A 22,428-nucleotide genomic window follows, 5' to 3' on the forward strand; every position below is an offset into this window, starting at 1 on the left:
GGAAGTTTTCAGCTTGAAACAGCCAGACGGACGCCACCTCCAACCGCACCGCGCCGATCCGCTTTGTGAGCTGTCCTTAAAGCGAAAGAAACTCCACAACCTCTCATCAGCCGTTAAACTTTTCACCGAAAACCAGCAGAATTTCTCGAATAGTGTCCACTCGGATATCCCTCACAGGTCCAGAAAAAATTTTGATAAAGCAACGCGCGCCATCTCCAGCAGCGTCTCAGACAAAGGATTTCAGCCGAGAGGGCTGGACCAGTGCTCACTCAAAGCCTGCCCACAGGCGAATGACGTCACCAACGCGTGAAAAAACTCACGCATGCGCACGAGAGTTCAAGCATGTCTGGTGTAATTGCACGTGATTCAAATCCATATAGGTTTTTTTTTTTTTTTTTTATAAAACTGCCAGTTAGTTTTCTAATACACCTCGTAAAAGAGCACACTGTCTGAGATGTGATAAAACGTGGTATTGCCAGACAAAATGAGTTAGTCAAACTTGTGTTGTGTGTGCATCCATCTGCCTTGTCTGTTCCTTTTTTTTTGTGTTCAATCCTGTCTTTTTCTATATATCCGGTTTATGTGCCCATATCCCCTTTGGTTTTCTGTGTGTGTGTGTGTGTGTGTGTGTGTGTCCATGGTTTGTGTCTGAGTCTTATGTGTGTGTGTGTGAGTGTCCCTGGTCTCTGTCATCTGTGTGGGGTCCTGTCATATCGGTGCACCCATGGTTCGTCTCTGAGTCTTATGTGTGTGTGTGTTGTGTGTGTGTGTGCCCCCGTGGTTCATGCCTGAGTATAATGTGTGTGTGTCTCTGCTGTCTGTCATCCACGTGGGGTCCTGTCATGTATGTGCGCCCGTGGTTTGGTTGGAGTTGTTTATCATTTATCCTCTATTCTTTTACTTTAGCCAGCATGGTGAGTTTGCCTCTCTGCTAATTTAATGAATGTGCATGAAAGAAAGGCATTTTCCTGTGTTCGAGTTGATGACTGATTTTGGAAGAGCATAACAAACTGATACCTCAGACTGTTTTTAAATATCAAACCATAATTTCTGCTGAACTCAAAAGGCAAGTAACAAAAAGAAAAACAAAAAACAGGAACTATCTTTGACAAAATGTGGTAAGTTAATTAAAATTGCAAATTGATCCACAGGTGTCTTATATTCAAATAAATGCCAGTTACCTGACAAACACCAATTTTACAAGCAAATTTTAAAAGCAGCTAATTAATTAGGCAAATGAATGAGCTGGCAAGCAGTAGGAGACTTGGTGCCTGAATGTGTAAATGAAGGCTTATTATTTAGTTGACAAAAGGGAGCAGTTGGGAAATGATAATATAGAATCAATTAATATGAAATTACTCACATAACGATAAAATTATTCAGCTTTCTCACGCAGACTTTGACACAGCGTCCGTTCCAATCTATTTCATGAAGCAAAGGTTCCATTACTTAGAACATTCTGACTGAACAGAAAGTCAGATGTTGGGAACTGTGGCGGCATCATCATCAGCAGTGCATGATTCTACCTCAGTGAAAGTGATAACATTGGAGAACCAATCTGATGACTTCCACTGTCAGAGAAATGTGGTGGGACTGTTCACAAGATTTCTGGCTGTTCAGCAACAGATGGAGCAAGTTCCAGAATCAGCACTGTTCTAGTGGATGGGTGAGGGATGGGGGATTGTTTCAGCAATGCAACAACCCTGATCTCCATCAGAATGTGGGTGCTGGACTCCAGGTGGAACCCTCTCTACACTTATGCAATCATTTGACTCTGCATTTGTGGCATCTACTACATCCTTTGGCCAGCTTATTGTTCCTGCAGAGTATCTGGAGAGTGACAGGGTGTACATGTTGATGGGTTGGATCTTATTTCCACCCAAGCTGGTGCATTAGTACTTGCCTTACTCTATAGAGCAGTGTTTCTCACCTTTTCAGACCAAGGACCACTTAACCGATAACAAAAAATCATGTGGATCATCTAACTCCCCAAATATCCAAAAGGAATCAGGAAAATAGGAACTATGCAACACTTTTACCTTATTTTTACAGTTTTGGAGTAATTTTGGGGGAACTGAATTAAAAAAAAATGTTTTTCAGGACAACTTTGAAAAGTATGCATGTTTTTGTGTCAGGGGTAAAATGATGGAATAGTCTAACAGATGAACTGAAGCAAAGCAAAAATATTCATCAGCTTAAAATAATATACAAAATACATATTTTAAATAATTATCAAGATGAAGTGATGTGGATTAATCGAAGACAGTAATGGCACTGTAAAAAGAATATTGTTTTGTTATTTTGTTTGTTGTTTTGATAAGAAAACTGAGCATTGTAAATATACAGTGAGGAAAATAAGTATTTGAACACCCTGCGGTTTTGCAAGTTCTCCCACTTAGAAATCATGGAGGGGTCTGAAATTTTCATCTTAGGTGCATGTCCACTGTGAGAGACATAATCTAAAAAAAAAAAAAAAAATCCGGAAATCACAATGATTGATTTTTTTTTTAAATAATTTATTTGTATGTTACCGCTGCAAATAAGTATTTGAACACCTACCAACCAGCAAGAATTCTGGCTCTCACAGACCCGTTAATTTTTCTTTAAGAAGCCCTCTTATTCTGCACTGTTTAACTGTATTAATTGCACCCGTTTGATCTTGTTACCTGTATAAAAGACACCTGTTCACACACTCAATCAATCACACTCCAACCTGTCCACAATAGCCAAGACCAAAAAGCTGTCTAAGGACACAGGGACAAAACTGTAGACCTGCACAAGGCTGGGATGGACTAAAGAACAACAGGCAAGCAGCTTGGTAGAAGACAACAACTGTTATGATTATTTATTAGAAAGTGGAAGAAACACAAGATGACTGTCAATCTCCTTTGGTCTGGGACTCCATGCAAGATATCACTGTGTGGGGTAAGGATGATTCTGAGGAAAACTCAGAACTACACAGGAGGACCTGGTCAATGACCTGAAGAGAGCTGGGACCACAGTCACTAAGATTACATTAGTAACACATGATGCTGTCATGGTTTAAAATCCTGCAGGGCAGCAAGGTCCCCCTGCTCAAGACAGCACATATCCAGGCCTGTTTGAAGTTCACAAGTGACCATCTGGATGATCCAGATGAGGCATGGGAGAAGGTCGTGGTCAGATGAGACCAGAATAGAACTTTTGGAATCAACTCCACTTACCATGTTTAGAGGATGAGAACAACCCCAAGAAAACCATCCCAGCCGTGAAGCATGGGGGTGGAAACATCATACTCTGGGCATGCTCTTCTGCAACAGGGACAGGACGACTGCACCGTATTGAAGGGAGGATGGATGGTATCATGTTTTTCAAGATTTTGGCAAACAACCTCCTTCCCTCAGTAAAAGCATTGAAGATGGGTCACGGCTGGGTCTTCCAGCATGACAATGACTCCAAACACACAGCCAGGGCAACTAAGGAGGGGCTCCGTAAGAACCATTTCAAGGTCTTGGAGTGGCCTGGCCAGTCTCCAGACCTGAACTCAATAGAAAATCTTTGGCGGGAGCTGAAACTCCAAACCTGAAAGATCTAGAGAAGATCTGTATGGAGGAGTGGACCAAAATCCCTGCTGCAGTGTGTGAAAACCTGGTGAAAAACTACAGGAAACGTTTGACCTCTGTAATTGCAAACAAAGGCTACTGTACCAAATATTAACATTGATTTTCACAGGTGTTCAAATACTTATTTGCAGCAGTAACATACAAATAAATTATTAAAAAATCATACATTGTGATTTCCGGATTTTTTTTTTTTTAGATTATGTCTCTCACAGTGGATGTGCACCTATCAAATGCTTATTTTCTTCACTGTATATATATATATATATATATATATATATATATATATATATATATATATATATATATATATATATATATATATACATGGGAATCCCTCAGTGGCGAGCAAGATTGTCTCTTAATAAATTCCCAGATGGGATAAAAATCTACATCCAGGGTCAATCTAGAGATGCCTGTGGGTTGGTTTGTTTAACGTAGGAATGTCTTTGCACACCCACAAATACACAGTTCTTGACAGATCCTTAGCCTGGTCGGATGACTGGGAAAGCCCAGATGATTGTGGTTTGAGGACTTGCTACAGCCTTCATCTGCTTTCACAGCATTTTGTTTACAAGCCATCACCTCCTCCACTTGATCCGCCATTGAGGCCTTCTTGTTTCACTATGGCCCTGTTAGCCATCTCATGTTCTGGCTTCCTGTTAGGTTACCATAGTGGGCAAAGAGCACACAAGGTCCCCACGATAATGCACCCCAACAAGCAATCCTCTAGTTGATGCATTGCCCAGGTGCCACAATGCGGATGATAAAGTTTATATGTGTGTGTGTGTGTGTGTGTGTGTGTGTGTGTGTGTGTGTGTGTGTGTGTGTGTGTGTGTGTGTGTGTGTGTGTGTGTGTGTGTAAATTGTTTCTTGCCTACCTTTGCAGTGTTGGGTCTCAAACACTTGATGTGGGCAGCTTGCTTGGTTCTCCATGACCTGAATGATCACAGCTCTGGAACGGGCTTGGCGACCTGTGGCCTCAAAGCTCCGCCCCTCCAGACAGGTCAGCTGGCAAGAGCTCCATGATGACCATTCAATCAAATGGCAGTCTCCTGAAAGCAAACAGAGAAAACAAGATCACTGATGGACAGAATCTCATCAATAACACCGTCAGCCCCCCCACACACACACACATACTCCAGGGTGGTTTATATTCAGCTCACCAACACAGTTTCAAGGATCATTTTATTGCCTCCCCTGCTAGCTCCTGGAACATTTAAAAAAGATCGAAAACAGCTTCAGTGCACATCTGTGGCTGATAATGTACAAAACGCACAAACAAATTGCTCAGACAGCCCAGTGGGTATTCAGAAGTAATAGACCAACCAGAGTTATAAATTATACAATACAAGCTGTAACCCTGAGACCCACTGTAAAAGTAACAACCAAGACTGAGCCTCCTCTCCGAGGAAAAGCCAAATTCATTCAGCTTGGAAAACTCCGAGCAAATAAAATGTGGTTGTTCTATTTTGTATACTAACAAATGCCTGATCAACACTTGCTTCTTTGAAGGTCAAACATTAATATCATTTATGGTCCTTAATGAGATCAGGGTGCAAAGATCATTTTGCTGACTTCAGCCCAATTCTCTGCCCATATCGGTCATTAGTCTATGGATTGACAGGTCTGATTGTATTTCATCTTCACACTGATGCCTCACCGTCACCTTTCTCCTCATGCTGCTAGAGATGCAGAAACACCAACACACTCGCTCACACCCCCACAACTGAGGCTCTGAGGCTAAGGTTGGGCTGAGTGATGAATTAAGGTGAAGATCAGTGGGGAGAGCAAAAGGCAAGCAAAAGTGAGCACAGCAAGATGATGTCTGTTCATAGAAAAGGGATCTCACTTTATGAACCACATGATAGAGCTGCTTCTTCTTCTGAGATAATGATCTTGTTTTTTGTATTCTCTTCTAAAAGCAGAGATGATCAAGTTTGAATATTCTGCCACATTCTGCCACAACTAAAGATGGAAAAGCTGGTAAGCTGGTAAAGTGAGAGGAAAAAGGGAACACAATGAACTGATTCATATCCCGCTCGCTCTACACACCGCCATATAGATGGGCAAGTAAATATACATGTCTCTGTGACGGTATTTTTGAGTAGGTGTGAATTCATTATGAAGTTTAATTTTTTTTGATGATCAATATACGTATGCTTTAGGTCACCCATCTAGGGTTGTAGATTGTTAAGATATACAAGAAAGAATGTTTTTCAGACCGTGGTTTCCTTGACCTTTGATCAAACTACACCAAAATAGAAAATCTCGACGTCTATCTTACACCAAGGATGAAGGAAATCCATCCAGCTGGGATCCCTCAGTTGTAAATAATTACAGGCCTATCTCTACATTATATGATTTTGCTAAAGTTGTACAACATCTTTTAAGTGAGCAACTTCAGGATTTTTTTAGACAATGAATGGTATTTTGTGACATTATCAGTTGGACCTTCAGAAACAGCACAGTACCATTAATGCCATTAATGAGGCGATGAATGATGTTATTGAAGCTTTGGACTGCAAAAAGTATTGTGCTGCTCTTTCCATTGACCTATCAAAAGCTTTCCATGCAGTGGATCAGGACATCTTGCCAGATAGACTGAAATATTAGCTTATCTGAGTGTGCTGTTAAATGGTTTTCTAACTCCTTGTCACCTAGATAGAACACAGTGTGTCCACTTTGCTCGCTGTTTTTATTCTTTCCTCCCTTTGTTGAAAGGTGTACCTCAGGGGTCTCTGCTCTTCACCATATATATATATATATATATATATATATATATATATATATAAAATCTTTGTGATAGGTTATCAAGTGCTGCTTTCCATTTCTATGCAGATGGCACAGTTAACAATTGTTCTTCCCCTTCCATTGTTAAAACACTAGATTTTTTGCAGTCAGCTTTTGAAGCTTTACCCTCTAACTTACACTGGTGTTAAATGTGGATAAGTCAAATTTTCTGCTTTTCTCAGACTGCAAAAAGACACCACCCAAACTTCCTAAGATTTCTACTGCTCAGGGGGTTGATACTGAAATGGTCACATAAGTATTTAGGAATCTTAATCAATTAGAACTTGTGATTCCAGTTGCATATTGAAAATTTTGTTTCAGAGTTTAAACTAAAATTAGGTTTCTTCTTTAGAAACAAATCCTGTATTTCTCTAAAGGCACTGAAAAACCTGATCTCTGAAACATTTCTTCCTTTGTTGGACTATGGTGACCTGTTTCTTATGAATGTATCCGATCAGTACCTTGTGTTATTGTATCCTGTGTACCATTGTGCGCTGTGTTGCATTACTGGTCTTGGAAATTGTAAATCTCTCTTTGGTTTGATGCTTTCATTCCTATGTTCATATATGGTTCAGAACCTAAATCCTCATGTCCTGCACTCATGTGATATTGTTCAAATGTTAGTCTCCAGAGTCAGAACTGCACTTGGTAAAAAAAAAGCCTTGAAATACACTGCTCCCTTCTCCTGGACTAACGTACAGGAGGAGCTGAAACTGTCAGAATTGATCACGATGAGGGCATTTAAATCAGTTTTTAAAAATCAAGAAGACGACACCATTGGTCAGTGCGAATGTTTTAGAGTTTTAATTCTTTATTTAAAATTTGAATTATTGTGTATTAATTGGATATTTGCGTTTTATTCTTGTAGGGTGTTTGGTGCTGCCAGTCTGTTTTTATGTTGTATCTACTGTAATGCCTTTTTCATGCAAAGGTCTCTTTTGAAAAACAGATTTTAATCTCAACAAGGCTTACTTACTTAAATAAAGGATATGATGATGATGATAAGTTATCTTCCCCCCCTGCCCCAACCCACTCCCCCCACACATACCCACCAGTGAAAACCATACTCAGCTATCACTGCTTCACCTATTCACAAGGTTATAAATACAGGAATGCTTCACTGGAGCTAGTTTGCATACAAATATATTGCAATTTGAGATTTTGTTTCATGGCAATTTTATATTGATGATCTGACGTTTTGGACAAACAAATCAGAATTGCTCCTCATCACATCAACATTTGTGCCCCTGTGGTATCAGTATACACAATGAACCACGACTGGACTTCTGGAAATCTGTTGTGACTGCTTAAATAACCTCAGTAATTATCTAGATAGGAGCACTCAGACAAGTATTCAAGGCTGAGCAATCCTCAGATTTTTCATCAACATTATCAACAAAATTGGATATTATATGACCGAGAGGTTTCATCAAGCTCAGTGTTTTAGTTTTAAAGTAAATTATTCTAATGCTACAGCCAAAAACAAACTAACTCTCATGCCTTTATGCCAAACACCCCCAAAAGTGTTGGTTGTATTCAACCACATTGAACACACACTCAATGAGCAAACATTCATTCACTCAAAAGCTCTGAACACTAATGATGCTGAATGACAGTTAACGATATTACTTGCATGTTGCCCGTGGGGATAAACAAGACATACAGTATTTGGCTACATGGAAATGTTCATGTATCCGTCCCCTGACTTTGCTGAAGAAAACTGACAATAAAAGTGAAATTTTAGTCCCTCTATTTAGAATAAATTGCCCTGTCCCAACTTTTTTTTTTTGGGAATGTGTTGCAGGCCTTAAATTCAGCAATAGATATATATTAACAAATAAAATGAAGCTGACTACATATAAACTGAAATATCGTGTGTTCATATACGAGGTCTATTAGAAAAGAAACCGACAGTTTTATTTTTTTTTAAAACTATATGGATTTGAATCACGTCTGATTACATCAGCCAAGCTTGAACCCTTGTGCGCATGCGTGAGTTTTTTCACGCCTGTCAGTGACGTCATTCGCCTGTGAGCACGCCTTGTGGAAGGAGTGGTCCAGCCCCCTCGTCATATTTTCATTGTCTGAGAAGTTGCTGAGAGACTGGCGCTGTGCTTGATCAAAATTTTTTCAAGAACTGTGAGGCACATCCGAGTGGACACCATTCGAGAAATTCAGCTGGTTTTCGGTGTAAATTTTAACGGCTGATGAGAGATGTTGGATTGTTTCTATCGCTGTAAGGACTTCCCACGGAGCGGGATGTCGCGCAGCGCTCCGAGGCGACATCGTCATCCTGTTTCAAGCTGAAAACCTCTGTTGACCCAGGATGCCGTGAGAGAACAGAGAACTTTCAGAAGAGGTCGGAATCAGCAGTTTATCTGGACATTCCACTGTTAAAGGAGATTTTTTTTAATGAAAGACGTGCGGACGGATTGGCACGCACGCCACGCCGGCTCGCAGCCGGCTCAGGAAAAACACCTCCGTGTTGATAACCATTTGTAAAATCCAGGCGGCTTTTGGTGGCTTTCAGTTGAGTGAGTATCTGAGAAATTGTTTAACAGCAGGGCATGTTCCAACTTGTCCTTAAGGCTTCCAACGGAGGTGTTTTTCCTGTGGCGGGTGTGCCGCGCCGGCTGCGAGCCGATGCGCCAATCCGACCACACGTCTTTCATTAAAAAAATCTCCTTTAACAGTGGAATGTCCGGATAAACTGCTGATTCCGACCTCTTCTGAAAGTTCTCTGTTCTCTCACGACGTCCTGGGTCAACAGAGGCTTAAATTTGGAGGATTTTAGCTTGAAACAGGATGACGACGTCGCCTCGGAGCGCTGCGCGACATCCCGCTCCGTGGGAAGTCCTTACAGTGATAGAAACAATCCAAAATCTCTCATCAGCCGTTAAAATTTTCACAGAAAACCAGCTGAATTTCTCGAATGGTGTCCACTCGGATGTGCCTCACAGTTTTTGAAAAAATTTTGATCAAGCACAGCACCAGTCTCTCAGCAACTTCTCAGACAAAGGAATTCCGACGAGGGGGCTGGACCACTCCTTCCACAAGGCATGCTCACAGGCGAATGACGTCACCGACAGGTGTGAAAAAACTCTCCCATGCCCACGAGGGTTCAAGCTTGGCTGATGTAATCACACGTGATTCAAATCCATATGGTTTTTTTTTTTTTAAATAATAAGGTCGGATACTTTTCTCACAGACCTCGTACACTGTGCAGTGAAATATGTAGAAGTCACAGAAAATATAAAGATCAGTGCGGAGTCTTCCCCTTTCCTCCAACACACACAGATTCCAGATCATCCAAACTTTTTCTGATTTGGGGCTGTATCATTCTGTGGAATGCAACAACACACAAAAATCTGAATTTTAAATTGTTTAAATGCTTTTTGTCTTTGCATAACTCGATTTATTTAGTTACAAGGTCTGCATATGTCACCATTGTTTAAAAAGGTGAAAAATAGCAGGAATGTTCTTTTTGACCCAAATGTTGCTCCGTACTATGTTCATGTACCGTTAGCTTTTGTAGCATTGCCCGTGTACATGAGGCCAAATTCACAATGTTTTGTGTGTGTGTGTGTGTGTGTGTGTGATACTGCATGGCTGTTGTCAGCATAGTGATTGATCTCAGTAGTGTAATAAGGTTAATTGCTTTGATGGCCACTTTGTGATGTTTCACACTTTATTGATTTCTAGGTTGCATAATTATGCAGCATGAAAAAAAAAATCTATAGTGCTATTATGTAACTGATCATATAAATTACCCAGTTGTGGGAGTGTGTTTCTCCATCTTTTGTGTGCTTGTATGTGTCTGTGCACGACTGTCATACAGTCACAACGACACACTATAACTGACTGCTCCAACTAAATAATGAAGTTAAAAGGGCCATTAATTAATCCATGACTTCAACTGAGCTGCTGATGAAAGCAGTTGTGCTATAAAGTGAGAGAAGCCGACCAAATCGTGGTTGTTATAATTTAAAACTTCTCACACAGTAATTATGTAATTTGGTTCAATCTCCTAAAAAAAAATATTAAAAGCAATTAATTCCACCCATTTCAATCAATGGAAACAGTTCATGTACTGTAAGTAATCACTTCTGATTGAGTGCTGTTTGCCCTCCTTACCTGGACAGGGGACGAAGCAGGGCTGTTCCAGCTCCTGTTGGACCTGCTGCCTCAGTTTATCTCCACAAAGCTCCTCCTCCACAGGCTGAGGGGGATGAGACTTGGATCCTTTTCCCCAGTGGACCATACAGGAAAGACTCCTCCTCCGATGTCCCTCACCACACTCGGCACCCTGCAAGCACACAAAATGTGTTGTTGCCACGAGAAATTATGTTACACTGACACATTATTTTCCTCGAGACTAAGAACCGTCATTCACCAAACAATTTGTGTGATTATTTGGTAAAGTAATATGTTGTTGACTTGGTTCACTGACCCTTTCTTATTAGTGATGAGGTCTACGAGATGAAACTGCTGGTTTTGTCTGGATTAAATTAGATTTTTTTTTTCAACTTTTGACATACAAACATATTTAACCAACCCAAGTGTATGAAAGTGAAAATATACCAAATGTACACCCAACTACACTGTCACCAACCATATGAATAATTCTAGAGATAATTTATATTGGTTTATCAAAGGCTTGGTTGCTTTGTAGGGACAAAGATGCAACATCAAGCAGATGCACAACTGTGACGAAATTGCCTGGGCACAGGTGCTGCAATTGGCATGTTAGATGTTGATTTTAGATGGGCATAAGAGGTTGGACGGTTAATGTACTGACCTAGTGTGTAGAGGGCTGCCATGGTGATGCTCCTTTCCAACTCAGCCAACAATAAAAGGGGTAGATGACCAATATCAGCTGGGGAGGTATGAATCCAAGAAGAAAGACACTAGCAAACCTATCTCATCATGGTGTGCAATGAGCACATCCCCAAATGTTCAGGAATGAGTATGGGACTTACAGTACCTACCTACATACAGTTGTATGCAAAGGTTTGGGCACCCCTGATAATTTTCATGATTTTCCTTTATAAATCATTGGTTGTCTGGATCAGAAATTTCAGTTAAGATTCAAAGATTCAAAGACGTTTATTGTCATATGCACATAGGAACATGTTCCCTGCACAATGAAATGTGTTTAATGCATTTTACCCATCCTAATTGCCAGTTAGGAGCAGAGGTTGCCTTTTTGGCACCCGGGGACCAGCTCCAGATGTATATCCCTGCCCTAGGTCACAAGCAGGGCTGAGCAAACCTTGACCGGCCTCACACTTAACAAACAACAACACACATAAGCCGGTCCGGTACATGAACACATATACAAGCACACACAAGGAAAGAATTGGGAAGAAAAACCTCCATTGCTGCTGAAATTGAAGCCGCAGCACCACTGGAGCAACAAAAAAAACAAACCCATAGCACAGACAACAGTCATAACAAAACAAAAAAAACACAATAGATGACAGGACAACAGCCAAGACTTGGATGTGTCCAGTGGTCCAGACAGACAGCCCGGAAAGGCCGGCCTTGAGGCACCATCAGGCCTTATCTGTCCATGCTGGGGGGGGTGGGGGGGGGTGGGATCCCAGTCCCTGAATCAGTCCACCAGAGTCTCAAGGTCCCACAGTCAACATCTCAGGACTGGGAAGGGAGGGAGGGCAGTGGAAGACAGGAGGCGGGGGAGACGATTAGCGAGGCTATCAGGAGTGTTCTTCGGGGGAGAGATTTTATCCCAGCGGTCTTGAAGGACAGTTGTTGTTTGGGAACCAAATAGATATCCAGATTAACAGACGCCTGGCAGAATCCACAGTCTGAAACTTCAGAGTGGCTCCCAAATACATCTGAATAGAGGAGAGATGTGGTCTCACAGATGATCAAAGCGGTTTTCCAGTGCAGCCATTCTCCCCAAGATGGATTCCAACGTGTGGTTGACACCCGCCGACGAGCTGACACTGCCCTTCCAATCGAATCAATCATGTGGGGCAGCCTGGATGGACCAATTAATGCCACCTCCACCTTCTTAAATTTTCCGATTAAACCAGTGCTGCGGCCACTCCACACAGCAGAAACCCGGTCACCACAGCTCCAAATAAGTAAACATCTTCAACGTCCTCCACAGACAACGTGTACAGGCACATGACTTGCCACTTCTGTCAGCTGTCCATCACGTAACCCGCCACAATGTGTCCCGGCAGGACAGGTCGGGTCCTCCGCTCCCGAGTGCCTTGTGGAAAAAAACAATATCAACTGCGTTTCAGAGACCACTTGATCAGATCCATTTTGCCATTTTCAAGAGGAGCAGGGCTGGCAGCCTCACAGACAAAACACGCTACAGTAGCAGGAAAGTTGGGGAGGGAGAAGGAAAGAAAAATGCGACCGTCCCCGACCGAGAGCAAGAAATAATATATCATATAGCAGATGAACACACTGATATTTGAGAAGTGAAATGAAGTTTCTAGTATCATATTTACAGAAAGTGTGCAATAATTATTTAAACAAAATTGGGCAGGTGCATCAATTTGGGCACCCTTGTAATTTTATTGATTTGAATACATTTAGCACTAATTATTGGTACACAAAATTAGTTTGGTAAGCTCATTGACCCTTGACCTCCTTACACAGGTGAATCCAATCATGAGAAAGGGTAAATTTATGCACCTGCCTAATTTTGTTTAAAGAATTATTGCACACTTTCTGTAAATCCTGTAAACTTCATTTCACTTCTCAAATATCACTGTGTTTGTCTTCTATATGATATATTTAACTGAAATTGCTGATCTAAACAACCAATGATTTATAAAAGAAAATCATGGAAATCATCAATGGTGCCCAAATGTTTTCATACAACTGTACTTCTCAACATTGCACCCAGAGAGTCAAAACTTTGCACATTCAAGAACAATGTTGGTTTCTCATAATGGAAAAATGAAGAAACATGCCCTACATTTTCTGGGTCAGGCTCCAAACTTCTCAGTCACCCCTCATAAACATGGATGTTTAATGGAGTGAGACAAAACAACTCTGCAGAGCGCTAACCCTTGGGTTGCCTGTCGTTTCTACAGCATATGTTCTTCCCGTGGTGGCCGATGCACTCAACCTGTGGTGCCTACCCTGGCTACGGGCTCCCCATCTGACCAACTGGTGGCCCTCATGCTTGAAAACGCTGTTACACTCATGCAACTCCTCACATTCATTTACTTCATTAAATAATCAGACTCTTCACAGAAGTCTGTCTAAATAACTGAAGGTGGAACAGTGTTAAACGCTATGTTTAAGATATGCAGTAGTAAACACAGAAGTATTGCTTCTGCAATACTTTTGAAAAATAAGCAATATTTTTGGTATGAGTGTCTATTCATAAAAATTATTCAGCTCATAAACTAAGAAGTTTAACAATCTCAGTCTTGGGAATCACAAGGAGAACATCTGTCTGAAGAGAATAGCTGACAATATTAAACCAATTTCATTAGAACCTGCCATAAACTTTTTAGTTTGTTTGTTTTTAAGGATATCACATCCAAAAAAAAACCGCAGTTCACAGATTTCAAAAGAGAAATAATTTTGCTGAGCATCTCAACATCAGCCCAGAGGAAATGTATCAAAGATGTCCATATCTACAAACAAATCTTTTGACTATTTAAGTTTCAGAGGGTGTGGCATAAAGTAAGAACTGAATTGAGCAAGAAAGCCTTTAGATTTTCAGCACCTAATGCTTGGAATAAACTACAATCGGAACTTCCACTTCATGCCCTGGTGACACTGAATGTGTTTAAGACTCTGTTGAAATTCTTGCTGTTTGTGTGCATGTGATTTATTTGAGCAAGTTTTAATGGTATTAATTTCGTTTATTATTATTATTATTATTATTATTATTATTATTTTATTTTTTTATTTTTTTTTCTAGTGTAACTATGATGCAACCATCTTGGCCAGGTGTCCTGTGGAAAAGAGATCTCAATCTCAATGGGGCTAACCAGGTTAAATATACATTAAATTACAAAAACAAAACAACAAAATGTGTTCAAATAATGTTTGTAGACTGCAAACTCTTTACATTCACAACCGGTAGACATACTAAACAACTTCATAAAAATAGTTACTTAAACTATCAATGGTGGAAAAATGTGATTTGGGGAATTCCTAGTTTTTGGTTATGTTTATCAAAATGTGCTTGTCATACCTGTATTTCCTCCTGATTGCAAATAATCAGTTGTTCACAGAAAATGTGGTAATTAATTATGTTTTTTTTCTTTCTCCATCTTCTTTCTGTTACCAGATACTTTCTTCTTTAATTTCCTCATTTCTCTGAGGAGGTGTTGGATTGGAAGTAATGTGTTTTCACTTTAATGGGGCCACTGTGTCACTGGTTGACCTTAATTTGTTGTTTAAACTATCTACAATTAAATCACAGGAGGAGGATAAAAAGTCTGCAGGAATGACGCACAAGAGGTCAATAAAATTCCAAGCCACTTCAGTAGTGAGACAGTCTTTCCTGATAGTTTGTTATAGAATGTCTATAAAACCACTGATAGCATAATAGAGAAATGACCAGAAATACAGACATCCACAACTGAGGAGATCAAGTGAGAAAGGACATACATTATTGCAAGATCTAATGTGCATCTACTGATTTGAGAAATTTAAATGAAATTTAAAAATCTCCCCCAAATAGTCTGACTGCTTGTCCACATCCTATATTATAATAGCCAAGTGGCCAATGTGTGCGTGTGTATGGCTTCGATCACAGAGAAAATGGCGAGAGCTGACTTTTGCCGTTTTGTATGTTTATGTATTTTGGGTCAAGGTATGAACGCTGCGAAAATGGAAAGTTGATAGGACTAATATTTTGGACAAATTTGTGATATTAGCTAATAACAGTGAACAATGGACATTGTGCTGCAATGCACCATGGGAGTTCAGGGTTTTGGGGGTTTAAATATTGTCATTGTGGGTTCATGAAAATTCAGTAAGGTATGTCTTCTATAAAGTAGAACGCTACTAGTGTATACTAAGGTATATCTAAATATCTAAAAAAAAAGAAGAGTAGAATAGAAGAGTAGAATACAGTAGAGTAGAGCCACTTAGGTACCTGGTCTTGAGAACCAGGGATGGTAGGTTGAAAAGCTTTTTTATTCTATGGGAAACTCTCCCTACCCACCCAAGCGGCTGAAGAAATTGGACAGTAATGTATATAAGTGATAATTACACAATAGGGTTATGTTAGGCTTAACAGGGTTGTTAGTGTTATTGATTTATTGTGTTTCTTTGTAGCTGAATTGCTTTAATAATAATAATAATCAATAGAGTTCAGGTCTGGAGGACTGGCCAGGTTACTCCAGGACCTTGAAATGCTTCTTACAGAGCCCCTCCTTAGTTGCCCTGGCTGTGTTTGGGGTCATTGTCATTCTGGAAGACCCAGGCCATGACCCATCTTCAATGCTCTTACTGAGGGAAGAAGGTTGTTTGCCAAAATCTCACAATACATGACCCCATCCATCTCCTTCAATACGGTGCAGGTCGTCCTGTCCCTTTGCAGAAGAGCACCCCCAGAGTATGATGTTTCCACCCCATGCTTCATGGTTGGGATGGTTTCTTGGGGTTGTCCTCTAAACACGGTAAGTGGAGTTGATTCAAAAAAGCTCTATTTTGGTCTCATCTGACCACATGACCTTCTCCCATGCCTCCTCTGGATCATCCAGATGTTACTGGTGAACTTCAAACGGGCGCTGGACATGTGCTGCCTTGAGCATGGGGACCTTGTTGCCCTGCAGGATTTGAACCATGACAGCATCATGTGTTACTAATGTAATCTTTGTGACTGTGGTCCCAGCTCTCTCAGGTCATTGACCATGTCCTCCTGTGTAGTTCTGAGATTTCTTAGAATCATCATTACGCCCACAAAGTGAGATCTTGCATGGAATCCCAGAACAAGGGAGATTGACAGTCATCTTGTGTTTCTTCCACTTTGTAATAAATAATCATAACAGCTGTGTGTCTTCTACCAAGCTGCTTGCCTGTTGTCCTGTAGTCCATCCCAGCCTTGTGCAGGTCTACAGTTTTGTCCTGTTGTCCTTTGACAGCTCTTTGGTCTTGGCTATGGTGGACAGGTTGGATGTGATTGAGTGAGTGTGTGAACAGGTGTCTTTTATACAGGTAACAAGATCAAACAGGTGCATTAATACAGGTAAAGAGGGCAGAATAAGCAGAATAAGAGGGCTTCTTAAAGAAAAATTAACAAGTCTGTGAGAGACAGAATTGTTGCTGGTTGGTATGGGGTCAAATATTTATTTTATGCAATAAAATGCAAATTAATTATTTAAAAATCATACTATGTAATTTTCTGATTTTTCTTTTAGATTCTGTCTCTCACAGTTGAAGTGTACCTACGATAAAAATTACAGACCTCTCCATTCTTTGTAGGTGGGTCATACAGGGGGTCAAATACTTTCCCCACTGTATGTGAGATTGTCTCCTCAAACAGGTGATGTGAGGCTATGGCTGCTGACATTGCTTACTTTGATATTAATAATTGTATGAATGTTATACAATGTACATGCAACTTTTTCCCGTATCCAGGTATCACTGTGATGACGGCTTCTTAAAAGGTCCTCTTCCTTCCTCTTAACATTTTTTCTTAGGAGCCCTCTTATGGCCTAAGGTGCTTGTGAACAACTTTTATCTTACAAAAGATAAATTTTAAGAAATGTTTATGATTTTTCTTAGAATAACATCAGTAAGAGCTACTTTTAGCCTTAGGATGCTTCATGGAAATGAGCCCTGGATCTTAGTCCAGCACAATTGCAAACCTGGACAGATTCATTCTTCACTCAGCTTATCAAGTGCTGCAATGTGGCATCCATCCATTATGCAAAGGACAGAGCATTGTCCATGAAATCAAAAATCAATAAACCTTTTCTCACCAAATAAAGCACTTAAGCCGCTTGCTTCCACAATCCTTACCCAACACCTAGTCCATACAAGTACTGAAACAGGGCATGAGACAGAACACATTCCTCATAAACACCATTATTCACTGGGAAAACTTCATAGACTGTGCACAAACTTAACACACAGCCACTCACATACCAGTGTATAGGCAGGCTATGATGTCCAGCAACCTCTTTGGGATCCCATGAAGTCTTAGGTCACAGAGAGGATCTTGATCAACTGAATCCTTCTGAATTTCAACATAGACTGAAAGATGCAATGCTGATATTCACTCTTGCATTCAGTGAGTACTTGCAGAACTAAAGGCCCCTTCACACATAATGTGAATGAGCATGAATGAGGCCAAATCAGGCTGAATGGGGGAAAATGCCTAAATTTGTTATGTGGTCAAGAGGGACAGACGGTCGGAGAGCCATGTACAGATGCTGTACAACCACAGAGAATGTGGGTGGATCCCACGGTGACAGATTTGTACACGATCGTGTGCACGTGCATGAACACAGTGCGACCATGGTGACAGGTGTGATACCACATCTGCACTGACATGTGCTTTCACTGCAGCAGAAGCAATTATAGGTTGTACAAATGTTTATAAATCGAAGAAAACGCATAAGGACAAAATAATGAGAAACTACAGAACATAAGAACAATGAATGTACCGTTGAAATGTAAGACAATCACATAACTGGTAATGATGTTTAATTGATGCCTGATAACTTGACACTCGGACAGCGTCTGTGTTGGAATTGAGGAAATAAATGGATTTCCTTTAGTCTTTTAAAATAATGCCTGGTATAAGGAGCATAGAATACAAGAATAATCTTCCTTCTGTTCCTTTTTGTTCATGAACCATGCCCATGGAAGGAAACAAGGAATTAATGAAATGACATGAATGAAATGAAATAAAATAAAATAAAAACATCCCTCCCTCCCTTGCGCATGCAGTGACCGGAAGTCAGGCCAGTGAAGGTCACGGCTGCTGCGGGCCACCTGTCTGGAGCAGCTCTGAGCTGCACAGATGTGATGCGTCCATGTGCTCACATCATGAACACTTCAGCCAGCCACATGGAGGTGAAAGCAGTCGGCCACATGCAGTGTCTGTGCATCTAGCTGTCTGGACAGTTGGCGCACCGAAGGACACCATGTCACGTGGACTATAACGTACGTGTTGGACATGATATTACATAGCTGATAACAGGATCAGACAGATATTTTCACATGGGACAGCCTGGCTGATGGTGGTCCGCAGTGCACACTGAGGTGCAAGCTGGACGTGTTCCAAAGGTGAGTTGTGTTTATATTTTCTCCATGTCATGAAAGCCTGCTGACACATGTGCATTGCCGTGGCTTGTACAGGGATGGGTGTTTTACATGGTATGACGTGTTCTCCAGCTTTGAGTTGCGAAAATGCGACATGATCAGATCGCCTTGCTCCGCGCGTGTGGGCCGTGATCATTTGACAGCTTCAGGGTTCCTGTATGCGCTGACTTGATCTGATCACCTTGGTGCGCATGATGCAGTGGGGTGCACATACAGCACAAGATGGATGTGCCAGCAGCTTTGATATGCCTGACCATGGCAAATACCCTCAAACGCAGTCTGGCCAGCCGTCACACTGCACCCGACTGCCCTGCGAGCTTTCGCACTCTCAACCGACCACCTCATATGTGGTGTCATAGTATACATTTGAGCTGGCTGTGCAAATGGGCCTTGCTGTTGTACATGCACTGCGACTGCTGTTTGAGGTCATTGGACTGCACATCGAATTTGGCTGACTGTGGGTCGAATGGGCATTCGCCCGCCATTTGCCCTCATTTGGCCTGTAGTATGAAGGTTGGCTCGATTGGGCTTTTCGGCCAGGATTCAACATGGCTGAACATTTTGTGCAGCCTCTTGACTGCAGTCCGTATGGTCTGACTTGCATACAGACTTGCAGTACAAATGTTGCGACTTCAGTGGAATGGCGGTATGACTGCATCTCGACCGCCGTTCGATTGGGTTTCCTACACGAGCACAACAAAAATGTGGTGTGCATGTGCTGTGGCCAAACGGATGTGCTGTCTGCTGTGAGACTGCTGTATGAGGTGTTCGAGTGCAGTTCGAATTTGCACAACTGTTGTGTGCATCCTCCTTCATGCGTCATTCGTGCTATGTGTGAAGGGGCCTTAAGGTATGGTCCGTGGTTCATTTCCTGGGTATGAAGTCAGACTAGTCCATGATCTTTGAGATCACCTTTCCTGCCACAGAAAGCACTGTAATACCCATGTAGTTAGTTCAATCCATGCAATCAGCCTTGTTTTTCCAAAGTGGGAAAAGTCCTTTCTTCCCTTTATGTGTGTGAGAGTAATGAATATATGAAAAGTGTGAGACATATGATGAAGTGAATGAATCAATATTTTTGCCCCAAATGCTTTTCTGGTGTGTTGTGAGATGGGTGCACTCACAAGAGCTTCGAGTCAATTCCAAAAACCATTGTGGTTTACTTTATATCCATGGCTGTTTTTGAAAATAACTGATAGAAACTTCGAGCAATGTGGCAGTCAGCTAGTTTGGACGTCAGGCTATTTGATACCACACAGACAACAGACTCCCCTGAGTCTTATGTTTGCTTGAACACTGTTGGAGAAAACAAAGAGAAGGAAGAATGCCGAGGTTTGTGCAGAATGCAATGGAGAAACAACAAACCCCTCGGCCCTGAATTCTGCCTGCTAATGTCCAGGCCTTGGACAACATGCTGGATGAGCTGTGCACATGAATAAAACACCAGAGGGACATTAGGAGCTGCTGTGTTCTGGCGTTTACTGAGACATGGATGGAGCCCAGCATGTCTGACTATTTCTCTAGAGGGTTTCTCCGTCTACAGACCAGACAGTGTGAAGGACATCGGCAAGTCGAGGTGAGACAGTGTGGGCTTTCTGGTTAACTCTTTGTTCACCACAGATGATTGTGTTTTGACAATGCAATGTTCTCTGGTTCAGGAGGAGCTGACCACCAAAGCCGTATCATTTTCAGAGAGTTCAGATCAGTCTGAACTGGTTCTGTCACCCACAGTCTGAGAAATAGTCCTTGACAAGCTATCTGAGAATAAGAATTTGTGGGAGAACTTACATCCAGAGGCTGTGTTCATTGTTTTGGTAAACGTTGACAAAGTTAACATGAAGACAGCTATCTCAAAGTATTATCAGAATGTAATTTTTTTCTACCAGGGGATAGACAATCTTGAATCACTCTTATATGCCACTCACAGACTACTACAAACCCCAGCCTTTTGCTGTTTTGGGAAAGGAAAACACTGCTTTATCTGCTCCATCTTCAAGTCTGAACCATTTAAACTGGCAGGCTAACCTTTTTTCAGGTGCTTATTAAATATTTTTTGGGGCCTGGGTTTGGGTTTTTATAACGATTTGCTTTGGTGTGAGGATTCAAAATTATGATCCACTTATCTCCTCAGTAGTCATAAATTAACTGGACCTAAAGTCATGAATCTACAGATAGCTTCTAAAAGTGCTAGCACTATTATCATGCAACATTAAATAAGATGATAATTTCACTTGACACCAACAACAGCATCTTAGAGCCGTTAGGAGAATTCACCATACAACAAGCCATATTATTACAGATATATGTTTAAAAAATGCTTTAAAAAGACAAACAGTCCTTCACAGCAGCTAGCAGCCACAGCCAACAATTCTGAGTGAGCGACTCTCTAAATCAGAACTCTCAGCTGAGCGACAACATATGAGTTGCCGCTCAAAGCAGCCATGCCCCTAAAATATCTTAAAAAAGGAGTTAAGACCCCCCCCCCCCCCCCACCCGCCGTACAGTTGTCATGGAGGAGGAAACTTGCTATAGAGACCAAAATCTTTATTTATTTTGTACCAGGCTGTAAACGTGTTTATTTCAACTATAAAGTTGGACCTTTTAGCATGGGCTTCTATGGGAACCTGCTCCTTTCTGGAGCTAGTCAAGCAACTGCAACTTTTTCTTGTTCTGGGTGTGCCTCGGGCTGGTAGGAAGATACTGCTTGTGTGACGTACTGTGTTTACTCACCTGGACAAAGAGAATAAATATGTCAGAATGCTCTATGCTGATTACAGTTTAGAATTCAGCATCATTATTCCCTTCCGAATTCTCTTGGCTCGTTCATCTTGGGATGGAGAGCTCTACCTTTAACTGAATATTTGACTTCTTCACTGCCTCCAACGGTGCGAATTGAGATCCACGTCGAATTCCCTCTGATCCTCGGCACAGGGTTGCTGCACGTGCTCAGCTCTCTGCTATACTTCACTTATGACTACACTCTCAAGTGGAGCTTAAGTGTCAGATAGGCAGCGAAGACGCTAACCAGTGACGACAACAGCATTTCTGTCAATGTCAGCAAGACTAAAGAGAGGATAGTGAGTTACAGGAGACAGCAGTGGGCGGACACCTCCACATCCGCTTTGGTGATGCCGAGTTAGAAAGGAGCAGCAGCAGCTCCTCAGTATAGACATCAGTGGAGACCTCATCGGGTAACTACGCACAGATGCTGTGCTCAATAAAACTCTGTTTCCTGAGGAGACTCAGCAATTTTGATGTGTGCCACTGTGAGCTTTCTGACTGACTACATTACATTCGAGAACAGGAACTGTTCTGCCCACAGCTGCAAATCACTACAGGCTGCAGCGGAGGCGGCAAAGCATATCACCGGCAACAGTCTCACTGCCATTCAGTCTACCTTCCACTGGGGGTGTCTGCAGAAGGATGCACGGCATTAATAAGGACCACAGCCCTCCAGCGTGCAGAGTGTTCTCTTTCCTGCACATACCACCAGACATGATGACAGGCTTTACCACTCTTTCTGTTCTGCTTACATGAAAATGCACCACATCTGACTGCTGCTACTGAACAAGACCCACTACATACCCAATGTGCAGTGCCGTTTCAATGTTTTTCAATATTCAATTTATTTTCATTTATATAACGCCAAATCACAACAGAGTTGTGGAAGGTCTAACCTTACTAACTCCCACAGCAACAGTGGTAAGGAAAAACTGCCTCTGAGGAAGAAACCTCAAGCAGACCAGACTCA

General features: G+C 41.5%; 1 protein-coding gene across 1 annotated transcript in view; it reads right to left on the bottom strand.

Annotated features, from left to right (window-relative positions):
- Positions 1-22,428, bottom strand: part of thsd7ba (thrombospondin, type I, domain containing 7Ba) — a 553,518-nt gene that overhangs the window by 19,477 nt on the left and 511,613 nt on the right. Inside the window, exons 23-24 of the mRNA XM_034186086.1 lie at positions 10,527-10,698; positions 4,481-4,654 (exon numbers count right to left, since the gene is read on the bottom strand). Coding sequence (XP_034041977.1) covers positions 4,481-4,654; positions 10,527-10,698 — 346 coding nt within the window. The remainder of the gene's footprint in view (positions 1-4,480; positions 4,655-10,526; positions 10,699-22,428) is intronic.

Source organism: Thalassophryne amazonica, chromosome 14 (genome assembly GCF_902500255.1).
Source record: "Thalassophryne amazonica chromosome 14, fThaAma1.1, whole genome shotgun sequence".
Taxonomy (NCBI): Eukaryota; Metazoa; Chordata; class Actinopteri; order Batrachoidiformes; family Batrachoididae; genus Thalassophryne; species Thalassophryne amazonica.